This window comes from Furipterus horrens, unplaced genomic scaffold (assembly GCF_987537825.1).
Source record: "Furipterus horrens unplaced genomic scaffold, mFurHor1.1.pri manual_scaffold_11, whole genome shotgun sequence".
NCBI classification, from domain to species: domain Eukaryota; kingdom Metazoa; phylum Chordata; class Mammalia; order Chiroptera; family Furipteridae; genus Furipterus; species Furipterus horrens.
Window position 1 is genome coordinate 4,084,562 of NW_028327181.1, and position 26,909 is coordinate 4,111,470.

A 26,909-nucleotide genomic window follows, 5' to 3' on the forward strand; every position below is an offset into this window, starting at 1 on the left:
TTTTCATCCCACAGCACACACAAACTAATTACTCAGATTCTGTGGCACACCAAAAAAAATAGTTTTTGCCTATGTGACCAAACAAAAGTATAATTTTGACTCATTTCATCAGATGACTATTGTGTTCACTACTGTCATTTTTTTTAACTAGTCAGGCATGGCATGTCTTAAAAATTATTGCGGCACACTGGCTGAAAATCGCTGTGGTGGGACATAACTGCCTGATGGCAGCAATAATAACTTAGTGGCCAAGGAAGTTCTAACAGTATTCCATCAGTAGCTTTCTTCATTGAGTGGTATCAAGAAAAAAATATATTATCTAATAATACTTTGCCTTTATATGATGCCTTCTGTCGGAGTCTTAAAACTCAGCAGAAGAAATTTTCAGCATTTTTGATGTGAACTGATTTTATCCTTAAGTGTTTCCATTTTTCTCTAGAAATGAGTCAGTGCACTCAATTGTTCAGGTAAGCGGTTACATTAAAACTTAATTACTTTGTGAGCCTAAACGTATTTTATCCTTGTTGGTTTTTAAATTAAAAAAGAAGTACATGCTCTCGAAACACATCTACAATTCATAGAAGATGGCAAAAATTTTTAAATGCAAGTCATTCTCCTCTACCTGCCCCCAGTATCCTACTGGCAGGGATAACATCTATTAATAATTTGGTGTATATCATTCTGGCTCCTCTTCTGTTTATAGTTGTCATGTTAAATTTATAGCCAATCTCTGTAACTCTCCCTGGTATTACGGTTATCTTTTTCCCCCACCTCTCAAATTTATATCACATTCTAGATAAATATTTCACATGGTTTTTTATAATACATATTATACATAGTTTTTTCAAAGAAAATATCGCACTATTGTCATTTGGCAACCTGCTTCTTTTAGTTTCTATGTCAGATCACCGTAATCAGTCTTACTCTTTTCAATGACTGTGTAATTTTTCCCTCTATGACCTCACAGTAATTTACTTACCCATTACCCTCCCCAGCTGATGCCTGAACCGCGGATAGTACCGAACCCTATAGGCACTATGTTTTTTCTTAGACACACATACATACCTATGATAAAGTTTAATTTATCAATTAGGCACAGTAGGAGATTAATAATAATAACTAATAATAAAACAGAACAATTGTAACAGTACACGGCAATAACAGTTATGTGGATGTGGCCCCTTGTTTCAGGTGCCCCCTTGCTCAGGTCTTCGTACAGGCTCAGCTCTTTCGGGCGCGTTATGTTGCCATCAGTCAGAATATGTTTTCTGCTCGTGTCTTCCACCCACAAATTTAATGCCTTTTCCATCTTAGCCAAGCACTTACCATGCAGTTGGCCATAACCTTTGCAGTTAGAGCTGCGAGCGCAAGACTGGCAGGAATTTCTTTTCCTCTTTACAGCTTCCCAGATAAAGCTTTGTTCTTACCATCGACCTTAGCAACCTCAGCACACAGCTTTCTCTCTCTCTTTGCTAAGTCCAGGAGAGCTTGCGCCCTTTCACTTAAAGGGAGCCCTTTACTGCTTCTCTCTGGCCTGTCTGAACTGCCGCATCACTGCTCTTGCTCTTTGGGGACATTATGAAGGAAAATAAGGGTGACTTGAACACAGGCACTGTGATACTCGACAGTCAAGCTGGTGACAATTGAGACAGTACTAAGTGACTAACGGGCAGGTAGCACATACAGCCTGGAGACGCTGGACAAAGGGATGAGCCACATCCTGGGCAGGACAGCACCGGGTGGCATGAGATTTCATCACGCTGCTCAGACTGGCATGCAATTTAAAACTTACAAATTATTTCTGGAATTTTCCAGTTAATATTTTCGGATCGCAGCTGACTGGAGGTAACTGAAACCGAGGAACGTGAAACCTCGGATAGGGGTACCTACTGTGTTGGTGAGCAGTAGGTTGTTGCCCGCGTTTTACTACCAGAAAGGAGCTGCCAGTGCTCAGGCAGTGCAGGGGGGGTCTCTTGCTGTGGAGGAGATTTCCCCACGTCTCGGAGCCTTAAAAACCAGACATTTAGTACTTCGTGCTAACGAAAGCAGCTTACCTGACGGGGGGCTGAAGTTAATCCCTCGGCCAGGACTGTGGTCTCATCTGAAGGTTGTGGGGGTCATTCTGAGCTCGCGAACATTGTCGTCGGGGGGCCTCGGAAGATCCACTTCCCGCTCGCCCGTGTGGCTCCTGTGGACCTCAGTTCCTCACCAGGAAACCTCTCGGTAGACTGCCTGGCTGTCCTCCCAGCATGGTAATGAGAGACAGACAGACCGACCGACACTGATACTCTCAAGATGGAAGTCATGGTCTTTTTATAACCTAATCTCGGAATTGCTTTCTTACCATGTCTGCTATTTTCTCTTTGTTAGAAGGAATCCTATCAGTCCAGCCCACCCCCGGGGGGAGGGGATTAAATAAGGGCAGAAATACCAGGAGGTGGGGGTCACTGGGGGCCATCTTCTAGGCTGCCTAACACACATAGAGTCCTTAGAATTGAAATTGCTGGTTCAAAAGCAAATTTTAAATTTGCGTACATACTGACTATCAAATTGCTATCTGGAGAGTTTGTACCAAATTACATTCCCACCAAAAGTGTAGGAGAATCCTTCTAAATAAAGCATATGATCAATCTTTAAAATGTTTGTCAACATAATAGGTAGAAACTGATATTATTAGAGTTCTTTGTTGTGTCTATTTTATTACTAGGGAGTTTGAGCATCTTTTCATATATTTATTAGCAATTGGTATTTTTCTTCCTTTTTGAATTTCACACTCACGCTGTCATATTTTGTATCAGGTGACTTGGTATCTTGGACAACATCCCCCTTATCACTGGAGAAGTTTCCAGCTGAGTTTGTAGGTCTTCCTGACATTGTGGCTTCAGGAAACGCTGCTGAGCTCATGTCTAGCATCAGGATAATATCAACCTTACAAAAATTCTAAGGATCTCTTTTTTATCTACCAACACCTCAATTTCAAAAGTAGCTCGGAACTTATAATGTAGTAGAAAAAGACAAATGACCTAACTTAAAAACAGGTAAAGCACGTGAATAGACATTTTTCCAAAGAAGATGCACACATGGCTGCTAAGTGCAAGGAAAGATGCTCAGGACCATTAGTCTCTAGGGAAACGCAAACCAGCAACCTGAAGTCTGGGACTTGTGTGGTCTGGGAGTTATATATTAATAAGGTTGGTTTTGAAAGGGAGCACAGGATGAAAGGGCATTTGGGGTGTCCAGACAGCCTTGAAAGTAATAGTTAATAATCCAGGACAGGTAACAAAGGGAAAGAGAATATAGGCAGCAGGCAGCCTGCAACCTCCACCTCTCAGCTGGGCCTCCGGCACCGGCCACCCCAGTTCCGTGAGAACAGCTCCGTTTTCTACTGTCTCCCTTAGGAGGATGATCCCAGGCCAATTAAAAATAGATACTTGTTACGTACAAAGAGAATTAGAGACATTTTCTGGTGTTTGGTTTATCCTGCAGCTTTCTCATGTTTACTAAGAATGTGTTTTACTATTCTCTTGGCCTTTAAATGAAGTTACAATTATTAAATATACTAAAAATATAGCAGCTCATATAGAAGAAAGAACATATAGTCCTCTGGGTGAATTTTTCTAAATCTAGGCCAACTAACCTATTTCTTTCTAGATTAAAGATTTCAGTCCCATTAGAAAGCTGTTTCTTTCTGTTTGTTTTTCAAATAACGTCGTATTTTTATTACGTTTCATAGAGTGCTTGCTGAGGCCATTGTGTTTTTTTCATCAAGTCAAGAGGAAGTTACTCTTGCTGTTACCCCACTGGAAGTTTGCATTAAGAGTTCTGATGAGGAATCCATGGGTAAGGGTTATTTCTGTCTGTCCTGGTGCTTTGATGTAACATTACTTCCTGGCTTTCTTGATTCCTAACCATTCAGTAAGTATTAGTGACATAATATTTATTTTTTTCTAAAAAGCAGTACGATATAGAAACATCATTAAAAATTTTAAGAGATCCAATCAATAATTAAACTACTTGGCTTTGAAATTCCGGTTGTTTTAAAATTAGGAGAATGGTTACTGATAAAAATATTTTTACAGTTAAGATTGTAAGGTCTGTTTCTCATCCTTTATCATACTTCGTGTTTAGTATAAAGAAAAATTAAGAGGCCAGTAGTGCAACTGAGATGATCTTTGACTACGTAAGAAAAAGTAAATTTGAATTAGAAACGTAAGCTATTCCGGACAGCAAATACATAGGGCAGAAAACGTAAGTGCTCCTCCACCCTTCCAAGAGTTATCTGGATGGAACGGAGAAACGAAGGCGTGATTAAACCAGGAGTTGTGGCACCCGGAAAATCCACTTGGGTCTTTTTGGCACAAGCTGTTTGAGACCCCCCTGACCTCGGGTGATTGTGTGTTGCTGGCACTAAAGAAGGAATACAAAGGGAGGGGCTGTGTTACTTGAAAGTGGAAAGCCAGGAGAGCCAGGGGTTAGGTGGGGTCAGATGACTCTTGCAGCGTTTAGTTTGTGCCGGGTTCCGTTCTAAATGGTTTGCGTGTCTGAATGCATTTGCTCTTCCTAACCTCTCTGTGATGTAGGTGCTGTGATGATCCCCATGTTCCATCAGAAGAGGATGCTATTAAATGAAGGAGATTATGAAATAGTATGCACAGTATTTTGATATTTTTTTAAATGCACCTAAAAATTGAATAAAATATTAGGAAACAAAATTCAACACCTCATTAAGGAAATTGTATACCATGGCCATGTGTAATTTATCCTTGAAATGCAATATTGGTTCAATGTTAGAAATTCCAGTAACATAAAACACTATATCAATAGGTTTAAGGGAAAAAATTATATGATTATCTCCATAAATGCTGAGACAGCCTTGTAAAATGTGTAACATTTATTCTTGATATAAAACACTAAAAAATATAGGAATTGATGGACACTTTAAAATATGATTAAATATATACTTTTCACATATACCAAAGCCAGTATCTTACTTAGTAGGAAAAGACTAATTGCCACTAAAATCACAGACAAGGCAAAGATACCTCCTGTCTCCTCTATTATTAAAAATTGTACTTGAGTTATTAGTCAGTGCAGTTAGATGCATCAATTAAAGGCACTAAAAGACCAACCATTTCTGTTTGCAAATGACATAATAATACACCTGGAAACTCTAGAAAGTCAATGATAAAAACAAACTCAAACAATAAAATAATTCAGGTAGCAGGATATAAAAGACGAAGAAAATGGCTTTCATATATACAAACAATAGGAGTGAGAGAACATAATGTTACAATAGCAACAGAAAGATGAAACACCCAGACATGAGCAATGGCTTGAAGCCCATGCGCAGCTCTAAGGAAATGCTGGTGCCTCGCTGACAGCCAGAGCTACCAGACGCCGACGTGAGAACGGGGCCTGTTATGGAAACCTTCGCTTCGCCGAAGGGCTGACGTTGGGTCGGGTTTCCCGAACAGGCCCTGCCTGTAGATGTGGTTATCATTCAGGGGCCTTGTGTAGCGGGTTTTGTTAAAAATACTGAATGATATTTAAGTTATATATGAGTGAAGAAGAAAACAGAGGATACGAGTCAAAATATAATAACTTGGTTCTATATAAACTATATTTATAAATAGTTCCCTTTAGAATAAACTAGTTTTTATGGTATTCTGGTTATTTCATTGTATATAACAAGCCACTCCAAAATATAGTGGCTTAAAATCATTTATTCTTACCTCTCCTGGTTCTGTGGGTTGACAGGGCTCAGCTGGGCGGCTGTCCCTTAGGGTCTCTCATGCGGTTGAGGTTGGTGGCTAGGTCTGGAATCATCTGAAGACATCCAAGGTGGCCCACTGACCTGGTAATTGGTGCTGAGAGCTCAGCAGGATTGGTACCCTGAGTACCTGCACACGTGTGGCCTCTTCATTAACTCGGACTTCCTATAGCAGGAAGTCAGCATGGTGGCTGAGGTCCCAGAGCAGGGGCAGCAGGAAGGAGGAAGTGGAGAGAGGAGAGAAGTGGGGGCTGCTAGCCTGCAAAGCCTGGGCTCAGAAACCAGCACCAGGCCACCTCTCCATACGGTACTGGTCAAAGCAGCCAGAGTCCGCCCCCCAGATTCTAGGAGAGGGCAGGTAGACACAGACCCCACCTCTCAGTGAGGGGATGTCAAGGAATTTATGGCGGCTCTAAACCTACCAGTTGGGCTATGTTTTTATCTTCACATTTAACGAATACCTCTGGAACTAATTTTATTCTTTATTTTCCTACAATATTAAACAGATTTGAACAATTCTGTACACAGTGAGATGTTTGTGGGTCCAGATGAGTTTGACTTCTGTCAAATTGGAGTTAACACTGAAATAACATTTAGCTTCAAAGAACTGAAGGTAAAGAACAGTTTGTACCAAATGAAAGATTTCACTGGTCGTTTTGAAGAAAGATTTCACATGTTTTTTTCTCCTTTTCCTTTCAGGGAGTGCTGATATTTTCAGAAGCTACACATACTCCTATATCCATTCATTTTGACTTTCCTGGGAAGTAGGTCCTTGGGAACTTTTCTGAAGTTGTTTCTTTTTCTTTTGATATATAGCAATAATAAAACCATTTGAATCACTTAAAAATTAATTCACTCCTCAGGAATTCCTTAACCTTACTAGAAACACTTACCAAACTAAAGTTTTAAAAGATGCCATAACATGGTGTTTTTTAATTGGTATGTGTCCCCAGAGTGAAAACATTTATAAATTTGACATGAATAAATAGCCTAACTATAAAATAATACACGGCTTATCCAAGTTAAATCTCTGAAACTATGACACTTTATATGATATTTCGAGCAAGATTGGATTAGGATAGATGTGTTTTATGAGGTTAGATCTGATCATTCTAAGGGCCCTTTCAGCTCTTAGGACCTTGTTAATTTGTGAAAAGACAAAAGGACTTTTGCTGTTTTCTTTTACTCCTGAGTTAGGTATCCTCTTCCAATGTCTTCCCAGTATCCATCAGAAAGTGGCTGTAATGTGTGCTCTGACCTTGCCTTTTTAGGCCTGTGGCTTTAAGCATCAATGGCATGTTATTGGAAGCAAACTTTATTTTGGCTACATTGGCCGACGAGCCAAGCAGAGCATCTTCTCCGCAGTCATGTCTTTCAGAAAAACAGAAGAGGTAAGGCCATGTTCTGACATCTTTACTGGCTGGGAAAAGGCCATTACAATTTATTCTGAAATAATGCAGCGGTATTAATTCAGGAAGCAGGAGAGGAGTAACGCATTAGGTCAGAAAGTCCGAAGGAAGCAGGCAGAGCTTCGGTAAGACCTGACCGTAACAGAAGTGTCAGCAATCTTGCTCTAGATGTTTGCTTTTTCTCTGCTGATCACGTCCATTTGTGATAGTTGTCTTTTAGGAGTGATACGGTGGTAAGGCTCACAGGGGTGTCCCCTCATACCTAGAGCTCTCTTCTCAGACTGAGGGACGGCCATTGTCCTCCTCTGTCTCCTAATGACCTCCTTTTTGTGGTGACGGGGGCCCTTCAACTGTCAAAGCTGCATAAAGTTACTATGGGAGTCTGGAAAATACAGAAAAATACAAAGAAAGTCAACATCGTCCACAACTGCACTCCCCTAGAGAGAGCCACTGTTAACATCTGGCTCACCCTAATTTCTTTCAGACTTATTTTGCATGTACTTGTATTTTTAAAATATTTTTAAACAAGATTGAGGCCATACAGCATATGTAGTTTTTTATCCTGTCCCGCCCCCCGAATAGTATATTGTGAACATGTTCCAGTATCACTGATTATGGCTTGGCAATGTGATTTTTAATGCCTATATAGAATTTTGTCGTACAGATTTATAGTGATTTATTTGACTTCTTTTCTAACTTGGCCCTGTTACCATAGCACAAGACCATCTCATGCACACTAGGTTGTTTACTGAAAAATTCCAAAATGTAGAGAGAATGTCTAAATAATCATATATGTAAATCTTAACTTTCAAAACAATTACTTCCATATTATTTCAGTATATTCCCTAAAGCAGTGTCATCATTGACATACCATATTGTTCTATTAGTTATATAAAAATATACATTTCAAAGTATTCAGGAAGCATTCAGGAAGCCGCCGATATAGGCAATGCACGAGGAATGTATGAGGGTATCAAGAAGGCAACAGGCCCAATCCCCTCCAAGATCGCCCCCCTTAAGTCCAAGACAGGTGAGGTCATCACTGACCAGGAACAGCAAATGCGGCGGTGGACCGAGCACTACCTCGAGCTGTACGCAACGAGGAACACCGTAACAGACACTGCTCTTAACGCCATCCCAGACCTACCAGTCATGGAGGAGCTAGACACCCCACCTACTGCGGCAGAGCTCGGCAAAGCCATCGACCGCCTCGCTTGCGGGAAAGCACCAGGAAGTGACGGAATCCCTCCAGAAATCCTAAAGAGCGGGAAACCAGTCCTGCTACAGCCGCTCCACCATCTACTCTGTCTCTGCTGGAAGGAGGGTTACATCCCCCAGGATATGAGAGACGCCAACATTATCACCATGTACAAGAACAAAGGAGACCGCAGCGACTGCAACAACTACCGGGGCATCTCTCTCCTCAGCGTCGTCGGCAAAGTATTCGCCCGGGTCGCTCTTGCCCGCCTGCAGACCCTTGCTTCCCGCGTCTACCCAGAGTCCCAGTGTGGCTTCAGAGCTGGCCGCTCAACAGTGGACATGATCTTCTCCCTACGCCAGCTGCAGGAGAAGTGTCACGAGCAGCATAAACCACTCTACCTCGCCTTTATCGACCTCACGAAGGCGTTTGATCTGGTCAGTCGAAGCGGACTCTTCAGCTTGCTACGGAAGATTGGCTGTCCACCACATCTGCTTGCTGTGGTCATGTCCTTTCACGACAACATGCACAGCACGGTGTCCTACAACGGCGCAACCTCTGAGGCCTTCCCAGTCAGCAGCGGAGTAAAGCAGGGCTGCGTCCTCGCGCCTACGCTGTTCGGAATCTTCTTCTCCATGCTCCTCCAATACGCCTTTAAGGACTGCAGCGAGGGTGTCTTCATTCACACCAGATCCGATGGCAAGCTCTACAACCTGGCCCGTCTACGAGCCAAGACCAAAGTCAAAGAGGTGCTCATCCGTGAGATGCTCTTCGCCGACGACGCAGCTTTGACATCACACTCCGAAGAGGGACTCCAACAGCTAGTCACTTGCCTTTCCCACGCATGCAAGGAGTTCGGACTAGCCATCAGCCTGACGAAGACGAATGTTATGGCTCAAGGCACGGGGACTCCCCCATGCATCACCATCGACGGATACACCCTGGAGGTTGTCAACGACTTCACTTACCTCGGGTCCACCATCTCGAGCTCTCTGTCAGTCGACTTGGAGGTCAACCGGAGAATCGCCAGGGCAGCCACAGTTATGGCCAGACTGAACCGGCGAGCGTGGAACAATTCCAGCCTCACTGAGAAAACCAGACTGCGCATCTACCAAGCCTGCGTACTCAGCACTCTCCTCTATGGCAGCGAGACGTGGACCACCTACGCAAGGCACGAAAGGAAACTCAACAGCTTCCACATGAGGTGCCTGCGACGCGTCCTGCATGTCGCCTGGCAGGATAAGGTCCCCAACACCGAGGTGCTGAAGCGAGCCAATATGTGCAGTTTGCATGCAGTTCTTAGCGAGAGACGCCTCAGGTGGCTCGGCCATGTCAAAAGAATGGATGCAGGCCGTATCCCCAAAGACCTCCTCTACGGCGAGCTAGCAGAAGGCAAGAGGATGACAGGGCGCCCAAAACTGCGGTTCAAAGACATCTGCAAAAAGGACATGACACAATGCTCCATCAATCTCAACACATGGGAAGTACAAGCAGACGACCGCCTAGCCTGGAGGCTCGCGGTCAGGCAAGGTACGTCACGCGCGGAGGCTGCGCGCAACGAGGAGGCGGTCCAGAAAAGATCGAGGCGGAAGCAGCGTCAGCAGCAGCAACAACAGCCATCTGCCTTCACCTGTAACATGTGTGGCAGGGATTGTCACTCCCGAATCGGACTGCACAGTCATTCTCGGCGGTGCAGATAGACTCTCAGGAAGCTACGCCATCGTCTCTCGAGACGGACGGCTGCCGACGCCGACGACATTTCAAAGTAAACAGTTCATTCATTTAATCCCTATAAATACCGCAGGCCAGATCTGATCGCAAGTTCAAAGGCACCTGGTAAAAAAGATAGCGAGGCCACTGGGCACATCTGGAGAAAAGCAGCACCCAAAAGGCCTTACCCTGGTGAGACTCTCAGGAGCGTCTCCGCAGTGGGAAAGTGTGCCAGTCCTGTAACGAAAAGAGCTCATGCGGACGTCAGGGAAGCACCAGGAAGCAGCGTCAGCCCCGTGGAGGAAGAGCCAGGGTCTCCGCGTCTCAGGAAGGTAAAAGGGAAACGCTGAGGGGCAGGCCCCTCTCAGGCAGACATTCCCGTCATCAGGCAGCCTCTGTGGGCTCCCCGCTGCAGCCCACCCCCAATCTCCTAAAATTAATTTTCTTGCTGTTTGGCAGTGGAGTAGAGCGGAGAAGGGGCTGGTTACAGAGCAGGCAGCCAGGGCGACACTGGCGCGGGGTGGAGCCAGGGCAGTTGGTGGGCCGGCCATGCCCGAGAGGCCTGTCGGCCGTGCCAGCAGCCGTACTAAGTATCTTGGCATTTAAGGTATTCAAAGCGTTTTAGGAAGGAGGGCTAGCAGTTTAATTTTTAGAAGATAACTTGAGCTGCAGCCCCTGTATGAACGGGGACAGGGAGGCACGTGTGGGAGCTCCGCTGTAGCCCCTGGTGGCTGAGATGGTGAGTCCTTAGAGACGGAGCGCAGCGGCCCAAGCGGACAGCTAACTGAAGAGGCAACAGCAGGGCACGGGGCGGGGGACGGGGGTTGAGTAAGGGAAAGCCGGGCAGTAGGGTGCCGCTGGCACCCAGCGGGCAGGGGCCGGGGAGGCCGCTCAAATCCTGCAACGCGCGGCTGGCCCCCAATATGAGCAGTGCGGGGCTGCGGAACCCCGATTCCAAGGCTGCGCAGAGGAGGGCAGAGAGCCACCAGGGTGTGGCAGGAGAAGAGGGCCGCAGTGCCACGTGGGGTGAGGACTGAAAATGGTCATCGGCCCAAGAAGCTGGTGAATTTTGGTGACGGCGGTAGGAAGCGTTTCCGTGAAGCCGTGGGGTCAGGAGCTTGTTTAGGAGTAAATAGGAGCCTGAGAACACCGGGCAGCAAGCGTGGGCAGCCCCGCAGCAGCGGTAAGGCAGGGAGGGGGGGCGGGGGGCCCTTTGCTGTATTTTACAGACAAGGGACATCATTTTTACGTGCTGACATGCCTGTCCCGTAGAGGGCGGCGTGGGAGGGGCTGTGAGGCCGCGGGGGGGGGGGGGGAGGACTGGCTTTAGCTGGGCCGGCAGCATCTGTCGCAGGAGGGGGGAAAGGGGAGAAGCTGGGGGTCGGGCAGAAGGGCCTGCAGAGCCCGCCCGTGACTCCGGCCCCGCAGCCCGGCGTGAGTTTGGATGGCGCAGGCGGGGAAGTCAGAAGCGGAGGACTGACCCCACCCGTGCGCCTCGGGGAGGGTTTTGTCTTAGAGAACGCTGGTCCGGGACGAGGGGTCCGAGTGCCCCGTGAGCCGTCACCGCCAGTGAGGGGGACCACGCTGGCCAGCTTCCCGGGGGGCTGCTCCCGGGGGCACCTAGTGAGAACTTGTGCTTTGAACGAACAGCGCGGTTTCTTCTTTCCCTCCAGTTTTCGCGCATATTCTTTGGAGCAGTTTCTTCCGACCTGCGAGAACCCGGCCACAACCCTTTCGACAGCCTGGCAACAGCAAGTGACAACGAAGAGGACGTGAACAATGGCAGCTTTTCCATACTGTAACGCTCAGTGATGGCTGAGTAAGCCCCCCAGCCCACCCATGTGGCGCTCACACCTCAAACACGTTTTCACGCTTAGCCGGCATTGTCTGGGCGTCCTTGAAGGGCAGGGTGCCTTCCGCTCCTCTCTCCCGGCCACATCGGGCACAGCGCGCGTCAGGGGTCTAGCGTTTGCTTTAAATCCTTCCGCTCCTGAGGGGGCGGGAGAGTCTTCTGTGCGGGGTAAGGCTCATTAGAATTCTGAAGTTCAATGCATGTTCACACTAGAGCTTTTAGCGTTTTCTTCGCCAGTTTTGTAAAGGAATTTAAACTTTCCTCAGCAGCCACTTGGAGTGCGTCAGTACTGCCTGCAGTTTTGAGACTAGCAGTCGGGCATCTATCTTTGGATCTGATTGCAAACACGAGGGTCTGGGGCTTTCAGACATAGTAAAAGTAATGCAGGCTCTTCTCACGCCATGACCTTCTTGTCCATTGTTTTTTATGTTTTGTTAAGATTTTAAGTAAAATAAAAATATATAGCTACCCCCCTCACTTTGGAGTCTTTTTATATACTGTATAATTTTGATAGCCTTAAATTATCCTAATTTTCAGATGTGATTTTCTACAGTGTGATGCAAAAAAAAAGAGAATCTAATGGGAGTGATGCCAAAAACCCGTTTCTGAACGACCTGACATAGAGCACTAACCTCCACGTCAGGACAGCCTGGCTCTGGAGCAGAACGAGGCGGGAGAGGAGCGTCTGTTCTTTGCCTCTAAGAATTAGCTCGTTACCTGCACGGACTAAAACATCTGGCACCAAAACACTGTTACGTAATATCTTACGCTGCTTGCCTCTCCCTCCCCCAAACCTGTTTATAGTCTATTCTAACCTGACGAACGAGGCTTCTGTAACATCTCATTGTTAAGTCTTTGTGAAGCCCTCGGATTCCAAGGAAATGTTAACTGGCAGGCAACTGCACTCGAGATTTTGTGAGGAATTCATAAACAAAGGTGGCTGAATGGATAAACTTTGGAACTTTGGAAAGACTTCTAAAACCAGAATGAATTTGGCTCTTGTAGCTCAGTAATGAGTCACAGCTACCCACAATAACCTAATAAAAACTCAAGTTCATCCCAAAGTGTTCCGCAGTGAATGAAAATGGGCTTTCACCAAGCTTTTTGTGGAAACTGGTGATGCCCACAAAATTTCAAGAGGCCCTTTCACATGCAGACTAAAGATATATGTATCTTATACTCACACTGATGATTAACACTGGACTTGCCACATGCCTGACAAACGGAGATGACTACCCAGGGGACATTTATACACACGAGTAACTGTGACCTCCTTGCTGAGGATGCCAGTCTCTGGTTCACCCATGGAAAGGGGCGGGGGGGGGGGGATAGGTCTGTAAAGATAGTTACACTGTTAAATTGTACTCAATGTGCATTTTAGAATTTGGGTACAGAAAGCTAAATTTAAATGACACCCGATTGTTCCGTGCTTCACCCCATACCACGTAGAAGGTGCAAAAGCCTTCTCAGCTAGGAAACCATGTGTGTTTTACATCCAATGATCAGTCCATTTTGACGAATTTTTGAGGAAGCCAAACTGATGTGGTAAACCAGCTGGTGAAAAGCGCTGAGGTGGATAAACCAGTAAAAGACACAGTGAAAGCTGTAAAGTATGAGGTCTCTCCCAGACTAGCTGACTAAGGGGCCCAGAAATGTGCACTTTGATAGAGATAACCAAACTCACTGTCAAGGGTCGGTGTCTTAGTCAGTCACTATTCAAATTAAAAGTACACAGATTAGTATAAATACTATATTTATTAAATATCTTTACAGTTTATTTAAATGTATTTACAGAGCTATTCCTGCATAAGTTATATTTCAGACATCCAATTCAGGTCATTGCCTCTTGGGTAAGACAAATAAATGATAGTCTCAAAACAGAAAAAAGCAGCTCATTAGTATATACAAATTCAAATCTGCTTCATTATTTAGCCATCTCTGCCACAGACTACCTGCTAACAGTTAGAATTTTGACATGGACACTGTCGATTTTTAGTTGAGAAGTTCAACTTTACAAAGAATTTAATTTTTTATGAATAAAATCCAAATTTTTGTGTGTCGTATCTTCAGTTTTATAAGCAGATTTTGGTTTTGTTTTGTTTTTTTCCATATTGTAAAATTTGTTAAATGCTAAAATGTGATCGTTTCCAGAGAAATTGGATGCTGTAGCTTCTACCAAAGATAGCCGGTATAAGGTGACAAGGAACCAAGAACTTATTTCAAAGGACAAACATTTACCATTCTAGCCAATCTTGTTCACAATCTCCAAAATGCTCAAAACTGACTCAGTCAATTCCCACAATTCCTGCCTTGTTACTTGATGTGGTAGGTCGGTGGTGCTGAAGGTGATACTGAAGGCTCCTGTTCTATCCAGAACAAATGCAGCTGATAGGAGACACTCCCATCATGCAAAGCTTGAAATCTAGCTGCTAATCTAGACGCAGCCCAACCCCCAGACACGCACACCTGGAATGGATTCTTTTGTGACAGAGTGCCCATCAACCATGTCAAGCCAGTACAGTAGTTCAGGACGGATCACTTGTTCCCCCACGTCATTTCTTCTTTCCATTTTTAAGAGCCTATGGACTCCATATCTGTTGGGTAAATTTTTTTCTGTGCGCAGGCAGCTTAAGTTCACAGGAAGAAATAAGGTTCTGATATGTTTAGAGTGCACATTTTAAAACAGAACAAAATAAAAATTTCAAGCATGTGATAAAAATATTGATTTTTTTTTTATAATACAGTATTGCTTTATAAATATAGATGGAAAAGCTATAAATTTTACTGGTCTTTGGTGCATCCAGAGAGGGATAAAGAATTTGCCATTTGTAAATTAGAAATCCAAATTCTCTTTTGTTATAAAAGTCCATTACATGAGGCAAGTGTGTGTGCGGGGCTGTTCTATACCGCTTGATTTAAAATACAATGAACACACACATCAAGTTCAGGATCAGACACACCAAGCGGCATATCTCAGTCACACCCCACAGACTCGAGTCCTTTAACCTGGAAAATTCCACCATGCATCCAACACAGCCTCTGACCACTGGCAGTCATAAAATTAAGTGCATAACCCAAAAAAGACAGGGAAAAGAGAAAATACGTTGTGTCTCTATAAATGTACAGGCCAGGTCCAAAACCAGTTCCACTGCGAAGCTCGATTCTTGTCCCACTAATTTCAACATCACTGGAACAAACATATTGTTTTCTTACAATAGTTTCTCAGAAAGGAAAGTTGATTAAATGAGTTGTGTTAAAACCCTACCAACCTAGCTTTACAAAGATGGTGTCTGACGGGTTATATGGGAGCAGAGAAAAGCCGGTGACTTAACCAGCTCTACCAGGAATCAAATGTAGGCATTGGAAAATTAATGCAAAATATATCCAGATCATAGGCTCCATACCTCTGATGAGAAATAATTAAAAACCCAGTAAAAGAACTAATGTCATCAGCCCCAGTATAAATGTACTCCTTCCAACAAAACCCTTCTGGATGCAACTTTCTTTACTTTTTAAATACACAGACTGCAAATAGTTTGTGCAAAATAAATACCCCGCCACTTGCCACTCTGGCTTCCACGTTTTATCACAGCATGATGGGTTCTTGTTACTTAAACCGTCTCCCTCCACATCCCCATGTCCTCTACCAAAGAACTGTTTTGTCAAGTTAGGGTAGTTAAGGCATTCTGACATTAATTAAAGGTGATTCAAAATAGATATTTAACATTATGCCAATTTAGGAATAGTAGATAAATTACTGAACGGCTTACAAATGAATAACTCATTCTTATTATAAATGAAATGCCTGTTACAAGCATGATGCATTGAAATATAGTAATGACATGTACATGGTACATGTTAAACAATTTTAAATAAAACAAAAGCTTGACAGTTACTCAAATATACAGTACAAATTCACAAAACAAAATCTTTAAAACAAGTTGAGGTAACCTCAAACGTAAGTCCTAATGCACTAAACCAGGGAGTAAGGATCTCCTTTAGCGAGACGGCGTGTGTTCCCCACCAGCAGACGCTCACCAGGCTCCCTGCATTCTCAGCTACACATCAGCGTTACCTGACTTATATAGAAAACATGGCTTTAATTTAAGGATGGCTAAGTATATATATTTTTCTACCACCAAGTTAATGAAGGAAAAAAACTGACCCCAAAATACATGTCTTTACAGCAGCTGACTTGTACATGAACCTTAAGAACAAGTTAGGGTTTGCAGGTCACAAGAGCACTGACCGCGGGCACATCTGCGAGGGAACGACACGCTGCAAGATGGCTATTCGGAAACTGTAAACATTAAGCCTGGGTCAGAACCCCCTCTGCTTCTGTGCAGGGCAAATGCAGACATCGGGTCAGCGCCGGTGTTCCTCGGGGACGCTTGGGCCCCTGCCACTGCCCACGGTGCTCTTCCCACACGGACTCCCCAGATTTGTGCACGCTCTACGGAAAGCAGGGCTACTCACAAAAGGTCTGAGTGAAACTAGGAGTAGCGTGACCATCAAAGCCCCCAAATTCAAAGTAACCGCTGTCCATTTTCAACCCAGGAGGCCGATGGGCCTAGAGCTCCCACGCAGGGGCGTCATAGCAGACAGCTGGGAGCAATTTCAGCCATAATATTAAGCTTCTTGGCTTTGAGGAGCTAACGATCTTGAGTAATAGTTCCACTAAAAAATTTTGGTAAAGGGTTTCCCCACCCCTCCTGCAGATCAGGCCACCAGCCTGTGACTTGGACTAATCAACAAACTGCCAAAACTTTGATCACAGGATCAGAATTAAGAATCTTTTAAAAACCATGAAACGTCTGCATCCGTAGAATTAAATTGAATTTTTCTTCCAATTTGTAACAACAACAAAAAAATATCCTGGGATCAAGATTTCATAATCCAGAGCAATGTTTTAGACCAGAATTATAAGCCCCCTAAAAAGTCGGAGTTTATAATGAAAACACAAAGCCACGCCCGATCATAACAAAGACTGTATAGTACACGTGTAACATTTCTTTTGATGAATAAGGTATGTTTCTAGTAGATGTACCATAATATAGAATTTGTTAGACTTTTAAAATCCTTTTTACACACTGTAATTCTGAATTCACTTTACCAGCATTACTCATTTTCTTCAACACTTCAAGCATTTTTGAAAAGTAATAGCCATTTTGGCTTTAAAAACCTCCATCCCATCATGGAAAAGACAATGAGAAGTGAAGGTCAATCTTCAAATCTTGACTCTCTTCCAAGCTGCAGGCAGACATGAGCTGTGAATGACAGCAGTGGTCTCAACAAAGATCTCAACGGGGTCTCAGAAAGACGGGCAAAAGGCTTACATCACTGGCTTTGCGATCAGTGGCAAAGAAACGTGGTCCTGCCAGCAGGATGCGCACACGCGGCCGGGGAGGATCGGGGGGGACGGAAGGAAAGGCAGGAGTTGACACCGAGGTGCGTCAGTCTGTGTACTCGGCCACTATGGAAAGAAGGACGGTGATGTCATCAGGCTTTCCCCCTGAAAGGGAAAATGCATTCATGTATGAGTAAAGAAAAACTATCTGATGAAGAGAAAGAAACAAAAACACCAAGAAATTCCATGTAATTTAATTGAAGCTTAAAAAAAGAAAGACATCGTCTGGTCTTTACAACGAGGGCTGTTAGAATGGCCGTCAGCCCTTCTGTTTACAGCGATCACAACAAAGACAAAACCTGATTAAGATCAGTTCTGCCGGACAAGAACTTACATGCTTCTACCCACAGTCCTAATCTGGACAAACATGCCCACTGTTTTGAAACTGGAAACAGCCTTGTATGCTAATGTGCTTTTTTCCTGGAGGGCTAAGAAATGCTTTAAGGTCATAATACTATAAAAGCAAGAAACTGACCAACCCGGCTCGCTGATACGCCACCCCCGCGTCATCCCAGCTCCGAGACTGGGCTGCTGGCCTGCTCGCAAAGTTATATATCACTCAGCAGAGAGAAGGACCCTTCCAGCAAGGGTAGTTGAACACTGCTTCCCTCTTCAAAACCTGCTGTGGCATCTGACAGGCAAGTGCTGTCGATGAGTCCCACAAAGCCAGAGGAAGGGAGAAGGGAAATGTCAGACCCATGAAGGGCAGAATGTTCAGCTGCTGGGAATGCCCAGCCCCACCCCAGGCGGAGCTTGGAGGCCTCTGGGCTCAGGCCCGCAGCGGCAGCAGGAAAGGGCTCCAGGTGCCACTTGCCTGCTCGGCCCCCGAAGTGCAGCTCTGAAGGGCATCCTCTGCGGGGAAGAGAGATGACACGCACGTGGCTCTGTCATCCAGGGCGAAGGCCGAGGCCAGTCAGCGCCTCTGGCTTGCAGCCAGGAGGGGCCCCTCCGCTCTCGTTCACCTCGCCCCAAAGCCCCGAATGCCTCCACCTTACCATGTGCCCAACGCGTCCCTGTGACCTTCCTAAAGAATGCTTACCTCTCACATTCAGTCCGTTGTCACATGCAAACTGTGCGAAAGGTGACATGTAGTTTGGGTCATAGGCCAGCTCGTGAGCCTGCTCAGCGATGCTCCTCGCGGTCTGCTGAATACTCTCATAATTTGAGTTCTAAGATGCAGGACGAGGGAGTTATTTTTACCACAGTACCTCACATGCTTTCTGTATTAAAAGTAAACTTACAAGCATCACTTTTTAAAACAGCGACATTTACCCAATCACCGTTCCCAGCCCCTCAGGTTTATTCCGGGCGGAGAAGGCGCTGAAACGCTGCCGCCGACCCCACCCCCGCCCCCCCAAGTGAAGAAGACCGCAGGGCGGCCGCACACAAGGGCATCGGACGTGGTCACTAGCTGGCCTGGGCCCTGGCGCTTGAGCCTCCATTTCTGCGTTTTGTTCCCATTTGAAGTTCTTAAGGTATTTTTGCTGAAATGGGATGAGACGGAAGGGCGAACGCTGACAGCACTTCAGGGAGGAGCCGAACACCCCCTTGCTCAGGGGCTCCCTAAGGAAGGGCCGGGGGACCCTGCCAGAACGCCAGCAGCACCACAGAGCCCGAGGAAAGGCTCCGCCCCGCTGTGTGACCTCAAGTCACGCCCTCACTCTGGCTGCTTCAACGTCCCCATCAGCAAAGCGGGACGGGAAAGGAGACGCACGGTGGCTCTAACACGCCGAGGCTCCGGGCAGTTCCGGTGTGAGTAACAGGCCTCCGCTGCAGTGTGCGTGGCGGGGAGGCCTCCCCCGGCCAGGCCTTCTAAGACAGCGGCGCGCTCTGGCCTCTCTTCCCTCTGCTTTTCCTTCTCATTACCACCAATTACAGGGAGGGGCAAAAGGAGGTCTGCAGGTGTCCACGTGGAAAACAATGATACTCGACAAACAATAATACAAGCACAAACTCTGAGTTTTGCACACTCACAACTATAAACCTGCTTTTGCCCACCCTGTAAATATCTATTCTTTTCTCTGCTATCTGCTTGCCTCCAGTAGAAGCCCCAGCAGGCAGGAGGCACACCACCCTGTCACCAGGGTACAGCACCACTACATGTAGGCACCTGGGGTTCACTGAACCCCACAGACGAGGCCTCGTACTCAGGGTTTCATATGCACGGTCTCCGTTAATCCTCACCATAACCCTATAAAACAGGACCTTCTGTACTCCCATTTTACAGGTGAGGAAAATATTGCTTAAAATGTTTAAGAAAGTACTCAAAGTTATACTGGTTAGTGATAAAGCATGAGAAGAGACTGCCTTTCCCCAGAGTCAGGGCTTTCACAAAGCCGAGAGAACATGGGAGGACTGGTCTTCAGTCCCCTCCCGGCTCCGAGGGGCCAAGTCTGAACTGTGTTCCTGCTGGGACAGCGCCGCTCACAGGGAGCCCCGGCTGCCCGCCGCCCTTGGCTGGCTTCGGTGTGACAATGTCCTGTCTTTCCCAGCTCAACAACCTGCTGGCTTTGTTATGAGAATAGAAGGAGGAAAGGACCAGGAGCCAACACTATGAAATACCTTAAAATACAATAAAAACACAAAGAACACATTTCTGAGCTGGACTTCCCCTGCCTTTACCACCCTACTAAAAGCCTGCGTAGGAAGCCTTTTCCCAGCAAGTTATCCATCTGTGGATACTTCCATTTACAATTGCTTGAAAGATTAGAACTATTATTATTTTCCTATATCCACAAAACAGTTCTTTTTACAACTATAAAAAGAGTTAACGCAATTGAATCAAGAAAACTCGACTGCCCAGAGAGGGATATTATTTCCAAGCCAACCTTTGAGTTAATTACCTTTAACTTTTTTAGCTCCTGCAAGATCATATAATCAGGCATGTTGTCAAAGAGTCCGTCTGTCGCTGTCAGGATAATGTCTCCTAACTGGACATCAAAAGATGTGCTATCAGCAGCATCCGGGCTGTGAGAAGGACAGGGGGGGGACAAAGTAAAGAGAGCTCTTTAGAGATAGGATTCAAAGTTTCCAATAGGCACTCTGTTACAGTGTGATCAGGCTTTAAGAAAAACTAATTTATAATAGGATTCAATAATAAAAGCCAGGCATTCTGAAATCCCTAACCTTGAAAAAATTAATCAAAAACTCTAATATAAATATTTCAAAAGCTGAAGTGACACTCCCAAGTAAAACAGCGTGGTGATCAGTCCCGTGGTTTAAAGGAGGCGGATTCTGTTCTGACTCAGACACCAACATGCCTCTGGAATCCTAGCGCAAATGAGTCTTCATTTCCTAATTCTTCAGAGCCACATTCCATCCTCTCTTACTCATTTTCCACTCTTCAGTTTCCCTGCAGACCTGACTCTGGCTCTAGGAGGCTGTGTTCCGGTGGAGTAATAAGTGAGCACCGCGGAGGAACGCACGCAGACCCCGTAAGAGCTCGCTCACGGAAGCACCGGCGACGCGACAGCACCGGCAGGTGCCAGCACGCCACCGTGACACCACGGCAGTGTCGCCGAGCGACGCTTCCTCCGGCAGAGCAAGGCCTGTGCGTGTCCCAGGGCTTCCAAAGTGCTCCTCACGCATGAGTCTTTATTTATTAGTATGCCTGGACCACAGTAGGTCTTCCACGTGGAGTGACCAAATGAATGAAGAAACAAAGTAACTCCCGCTTCAGCGTGGGGGAGAGACAAACACCGGGCCCTGCTGTTAAGGAAGCGGCAGGTACAGACAGGGAGGCCCGCGTCGGTGGCTGCCGGAGGAGAGGGTGCGTGGCTGGGGCAGGGGCAGGGGGTACCTTCTGCCTACATCTTTTTGTATAAAACTTTAAAAGAAAGACAGGGAGACTTTTTTCCTCTGACAAAACCCGATGAATGCAGACCTAAGAATGGGGGAAAACCGAGGTGGGGAGAACAGGAAAAGATCCAAAGAGTGAATGGCCCCGAGAGGCTGATTCTCGGCCACGTCCAAAGGCCAAATTCACTGTTTCCAGGCCTCAAGGTGAGGGAAAGGTCAGAGATACCCGATAACCTGCCTTAACCTGTAATTAGGGAACAAGAGCCAGAAAAATTCATACACTGACCCAGAAGGGAGGGGCCAGAACCAAAGAACCCTAAGCTTGACAGAAAAAAAACCAAACCTGAAAAAAGCCCCAAACCTGTGTAAGCGACATGTTATAACATTTGTGAAGAAAAGACTAACCACCCACGCATGCCCGCCAGGGATTAACACGAAGCGCAATGTGGACATTTCTGGTCCATCGTCTCCTGACGGGGGAAAGCCACAGCCCACCTAAGAGTTCTGTGACGGACCCGTCAGGGAACAAACCAGCTTACACATGCATGCAGCAAGTATTTTGTAAGAACAGCTACTGAAGGAAAACCTGTAAGTTAAGGTTAAAACAACAGCTCACAGATAAGACGGATTAGTAGCTAAGGAGAAGATACAGCAGGGGAGAGACGGCTAAAACGGTGGGGACCGGGTTGATTCATTCTGCAGAGCGAAGAGAAAGCTGTCCGAGCTCTTCCCATCTGCTCCGTCTCTGGAAGCTAATCAGCCTGCGGAGGTTTAGATTGATGACCGGGCTGGCCCCGAGGCTCCATTTTATGCTGAAGTTTTCTCTCCCCAGGAGCGTGCTCTGCTGCTCTGCCGTGGGACTCGCTACCATTGGACAGGCTGTCCTCTTCTCCCAGCGCTCCTACCATGAGCTTGGTGTTCTGCCAGCTGCAGTTCTGCCCGTTTTGACTGAACATACTGTGCTGCTGGAAACTTTCGCCTGCACTGAAACGCGAGATGAAATCACATGCTAGCAAGCCGTCTCTGGGCTCCAGGGGAAGCAGCCGCCACCTCGCCGGCGGGGAGGCCGAGTGCTGCCCTGCGCCAGACTTCCCCAAAGGGAGCGCGTGTGCTACGCCAGGGCTGCTCCAGCGCCCAGAAGCCAAAGCGAGAAGAATCAAATAAAGGAAAATGAAAACACTGTTCTCCAAAAACTGTTAGCTGAACTTGATATCTACAAGGCCGTGGGGGTTCTGAATTCTCCCGGCTCCAATATGCTTAATATTAATGTGTATTATAGCCAACTGAAGAAAGGCCCATAATCAAATAGTCTTCCAATTATGGTAATCTGTCTTAATCTGAAAGTAAAAATGCTTCCCTCTCTCTAGGAGTCCACAATAGACTTTCGATGGGCAATACTGAATGCCTAATTAGACAGTATGTTCATTCCAGTTTAAAAGATGGTAGTAATTATTTTATCCTAGCTAGGGCTTAAGATCTGGCTTTATAAGAACTATTAAGTAGAGACAACAGGCACCTACCAGAACGCTTCTATTTTTCTAAAAGATTTATTACCCAGTTAACAACATTTATGAATCAACGATGTTTGTGCTGGATACTATAAGGTTGTTATAGGCAGTGACATCTGAAACTGTCTTAGCCATAGTCTGTACTCTGATCTTAGAGAAGATAAACTGCAAAAGTTGATTCAAAAAAGCGCCAATGGTCTTGAAAAGCACTCTAGACAATTTAAAAATGAACGGAGGGAAGGTGGCAGGAGAAGAGACCATTGCAACAGCATCGTCACAGACCATATCCAAGACCACTTTTGATTCCATTTCTTGCAAGTTCTACCTGATGCACGTAAGAGGAAGCCCTGAGGATCAGGAAGTTTTATTCTGATAAATAAAGCAAGATGCCAGTTTGCACTCTTCCCTAGTAACGTATGCAAAGTCTTGCACAGACAATGGCATACATGAACAATGACTCATTTATCCAGCACAATTTAACACACGGTATGTACCACGTGGTCTTGGAAAGAAAAACGATATTCTGTAAGCTTGAAATAGTATCGTCACAGTCTTGTCAAATTATTGGGAGTTTATCAGAATTCAACTTGGCTACAGTATCAGGTTTAAGCAAAATATCTTTAAGATTTTATTTACTTATTTTTAGAGAGAGAGAAGGAAGGGAGCAAGGAGAGGGAGACAAACATGATGTGTGAGAAGCACACTGATCAGCCTCCCACCGGCCCCCAACCAGGGACCTGGCCTGTAACCCGGACATGTGCCCTGATGGGAATCGAACCCACAACCTTCTTTTCTTGTGGGACTACGCCCAACCCACTGAGCTACACCAGTCAGGGCTACACAAAATATCTTCCGAGGTCAATCTAAAAGGTCTGCCTGATTAAAAACATTCTCTATGTGCCTCCTTTCCTCCTGTGAGAATGAAAACTGTCTATCTCCACCGTGATTAAGGGGAATGGGCAGGAACCTGTGGGTGAGCCACGTCCCATTCACTTAATGGTGAAAGGGGAGATTACCTGTCACTCAAGACAACTCCCTCGGCTTCCGGTGGCGCGATTGAGAGCTGGAATGGAGTGTTGAAGTAATGCTGCTGCTCATCTGATCGGTGGACGACTTCACCCCCCCTGACGACCAGGAAGCCCGAGTCGCCCAGGTTTGCCGTGTGTAAGCGGTGACTGGTTCTGTCCAGCACCACGATGCAGGCAGTACTGCTACCTAGAAACACAAATGGTCGCTATTCATTTTCTCTTTCCAGGCTGCATTTGTATACACATTTTATCAAATTACCCCAAGAGCGACATGCCATAATCTGCACCTCCTTTGCTTAAAAAGGACCTTTCTTAATTATGCTCCATGTTGCCAACAAATGTCATCGATAACCTGATCAGGGTCCAATGGTGGGGAAGAAGGGACTGGTACGATACACAGTAAGAGGGGCCACTGATGATCTGAATTCTTCCATTTGCAGAGACAGAAAACAAAATGGCTGCTGTTTAATCACATTATTTCATTTCAGTAGTGCTATTAATCTATGCCAAATGCTCAAAAGCATGTTGTTGAAATATTAAGCTTTAATACTTAAATGCCAGAATAAGAATGTTACATTTTTCTAACATGTCTCATTAGTCACTGGCAGGAATCCTTCTGCATGAAATTCACTAACATTTAAGACAGGGCACGTAACAATTTCTCACCAGATTTCCATCTGTTGAGGTCATGAAGAACTTTTACTGGGAACTGACTCACTATGAAGTAACAAGACTAATTTTCCCAGGTAGGTTACGGAATCAGCCTGTTCACTTAGCAGAGACTAACGTTCAGTTGGAAGGTACCACATTCTAAGCAGAGAGCAGAAGGCCTCTGCACACCTTTGCAGCACCCAGCTCTCCTGACCTTCCCCAGAAGGAAAAGCAGTTAGTACAATTAGTAAGATCACTTTCAAGGACTAAAACTTAAACCTACATCTAAAGAGAAAGGTAAAATAGAAAAGTAAGCATCTACCAAGATCTATATGAAAAACGATCACCACATTACTAACCACTCTGTCTATTAGTTCAACAAGAATCAAAAGAAAAGAATGCATGGTGCTGTCAAGAGTGTAGCGAACATGGCCATGCTCATTACGCAGTGGTGAAAGAGTAAAACTAAACCACCTTTTAAAAAAAAGATGTCATTTCTTTATTTTTAGAGAGGAGGGAAGGGAGGGAGAGAGAGAGGGAGAGAAACACCAATGTGTGGTTTCCTCTCACATGCCCCCAACTGGGGACCAGGCCCACAACCCAGGCATGTGACCTCACTGGGAATCGAACCGGCGACCGTTTGGTTCGCAGGCTGGCAGTCAATCCACTGAGCTACAGCGGCCAGGGCAACAACCTTTTTAAAGGGCAATATAGTCCTGAAAAATGTGCATAACCACTGGCGAGGATTTAATCTAAAAAAATAATTAGAGATGCAAATACGACTTAAGTACAAGAACACTGTTTAAGATCAGGAAGAACTGGAAACAACCTCAACATCTAAAATTAAAGGTTTGGTTAAATAAATTACAGTATATCCATATAAAGGCAGGCTATATGCTGTCACATTATACTTAAAGCGTATTTGCTTAAATAAATCGGTTTGCCTGTGTCTGAATGCTGGCTCTGCCACTTGCTAGCTGTGTGACCTGGGGCAGATTACTTCACCTCTCAGTGCCTCAGTGTCCCACATCTATAAAAATAGGGACAACAGTAATTACCTAATAGCATTGTTTGGGAGGATAAAATTAGTTAAATTATGTCAAACACTTAAAACACATAGTAAGTTTTAGCTTTCTGATAGCCAGTAAATTGTTAAAGGAATATATCTGAAAAGGAAAGATGATAACTTAAGTTACACAAGCAGGTTACAAGCTAGTAAAGTCTCATTTTTAAAAAAGTGATGTCAAACTTAAAGAACTATACATCATAAAGAGCGAATTAAAAAAAAAAGCAACAGTGGGCAAAAGTCAGACTGTTAGGATGACAGTTAAAAAGCAAAATGAAACAGAATAAACAGGGTGTGGAGCTAGCTGTGCTCGACCCCAGTGCGCCATCGTTCCCCAGCTGCGTGACCGCCAGCAGGCACGGCCCGGGCTCTGCCTGGGCCTCAGTCCCTTTCCAGCACAGTGGGGAGTGAAGTGCCCGCAAACCCAGCTCACGGTGCTGTCGTGAGCACGCTGTAGATTCAGTTTGTCACCACTATTCTGTGCACAAACATACAGAGAAAAATGTCAGGGAGCATGATCACTAATTTAGTTTTTTGCTATTAATTTTTTCTAAATGAAAATGTATAACTTAATAATTCAAAAAAGCTCAAATACAAGCATTTGCCTCATCATTATGTTCAGAAATTCCACTCCCTTGTTCCCACAGTGTATGTACAGGTAGTAACCTGACACTCTAATGCTAAGCTGTCTAGTCCTGATCCATTAAATGTCAGTGAAAAACACAGGTACTGTGATGAACCGGAAGTGCCGTCAGACAACATAACCTACTCTACAGCTTACATTAGAGCTAAAACTGCCAACTACCCTTCCTTCCTAACTCAGTGCAGAGAAACTCCAATCACTTATCATTAATAGAATCATTACACAAAAGACCTTCTGAAATATGATGGAATTAATCTGAGAACAAAAACAGTGACAGATGAGCAGCACAGCCCAGAAATTCTCGCTGCAGGAAAGGCTCAGGCTGACTCGTCACTGCTCACTGATAACCTTGAGCCACCCTTTTGCTACCCTTCAGTCAGTAACCTGCTGAGTGAGGACCAAAACGTCCTCGTGAGTGAAGGAGCTTCAGTATGCAAAGGAGTACCAGCAAGGGCAAGCCCAGCCGTATAGAATCATCTGGGCGTGGAGTACTGGTATTCCATTTAACACGGCAAGTCTATAACACGGTTAGAGAATTGGGGACACCCCCGTATAACACGGCACGTCTATAACACGGTTAGAGAATTGGGGACACCCCCGTATAACACAGCACGTCTATAACACGGTTAGAGAATTGGGGACACCCCCGTATAACATGGCATGTCTGTAACACGGTTAGAGAATTGGGGACACCCCCGTATAACACGGCACGCCTATAACACGGTCTCGCTCTCACACGGCAAGAACTGCTGGTAGAAGAAGAAACCGATGCAGCAGCTTTGGTGGAAGTGACACCTGGAACGCGCCAGGGTAACTCAGGGGACGACAGCGCCGATGAAAACGGAGACGTGAGACAGTTTCCCCTAAAA

General features: G+C 45.4%; 2 protein-coding genes across 2 annotated transcripts in view; one reads left to right on the forward strand and one right to left on the reverse strand.

The window, feature by feature from the left end:
- Nucleotides 1-1,892: 1,892 nt before the first annotated feature.
- On the forward strand, nucleotides 1,893-11,987 carry RAD9B (RAD9 checkpoint clamp component B). The gene is made up of 7 exons (XM_090292352.1): nucleotides 1,893-2,252; nucleotides 3,734-3,840; nucleotides 6,277-6,383; nucleotides 6,470-6,534; nucleotides 7,042-7,161; nucleotides 10,182-10,419; nucleotides 11,761-11,987. Exons 2-7 carry the CDS (start codon nucleotides 3,837-3,839, stop codon nucleotides 11,887-11,889), a joined length of 663 nt encoding a protein of 220 aa, XP_090148478.1. The 5' UTR covers nucleotides 1,893-2,252; nucleotides 3,734-3,836; the 3' UTR covers nucleotides 11,890-11,987.
- A 4,970-nt stretch (nucleotides 11,988-16,957) lies between these two features.
- PPTC7 (protein phosphatase targeting COQ7) overlaps nucleotides 16,958-26,909 on the reverse strand; it is a 33,556-nt gene continuing 23,604 nt past the window's right edge. The window contains exons 3-6 of the mRNA XM_090291216.1: nucleotides 23,669-23,867; nucleotides 20,190-20,313; nucleotides 18,386-18,515; nucleotides 16,958-17,451 (exon numbers count right to left, since the gene is read on the reverse strand). Coding sequence (XP_090147342.1) covers nucleotides 17,393-17,451; nucleotides 18,386-18,515; nucleotides 20,190-20,313; nucleotides 23,669-23,867 — 512 coding nt within the window. The 3' untranslated portion in view covers nucleotides 16,958-17,392. The remainder of the gene's footprint in view (nucleotides 17,452-18,385; nucleotides 18,516-20,189; nucleotides 20,314-23,668; nucleotides 23,868-26,909) is intronic.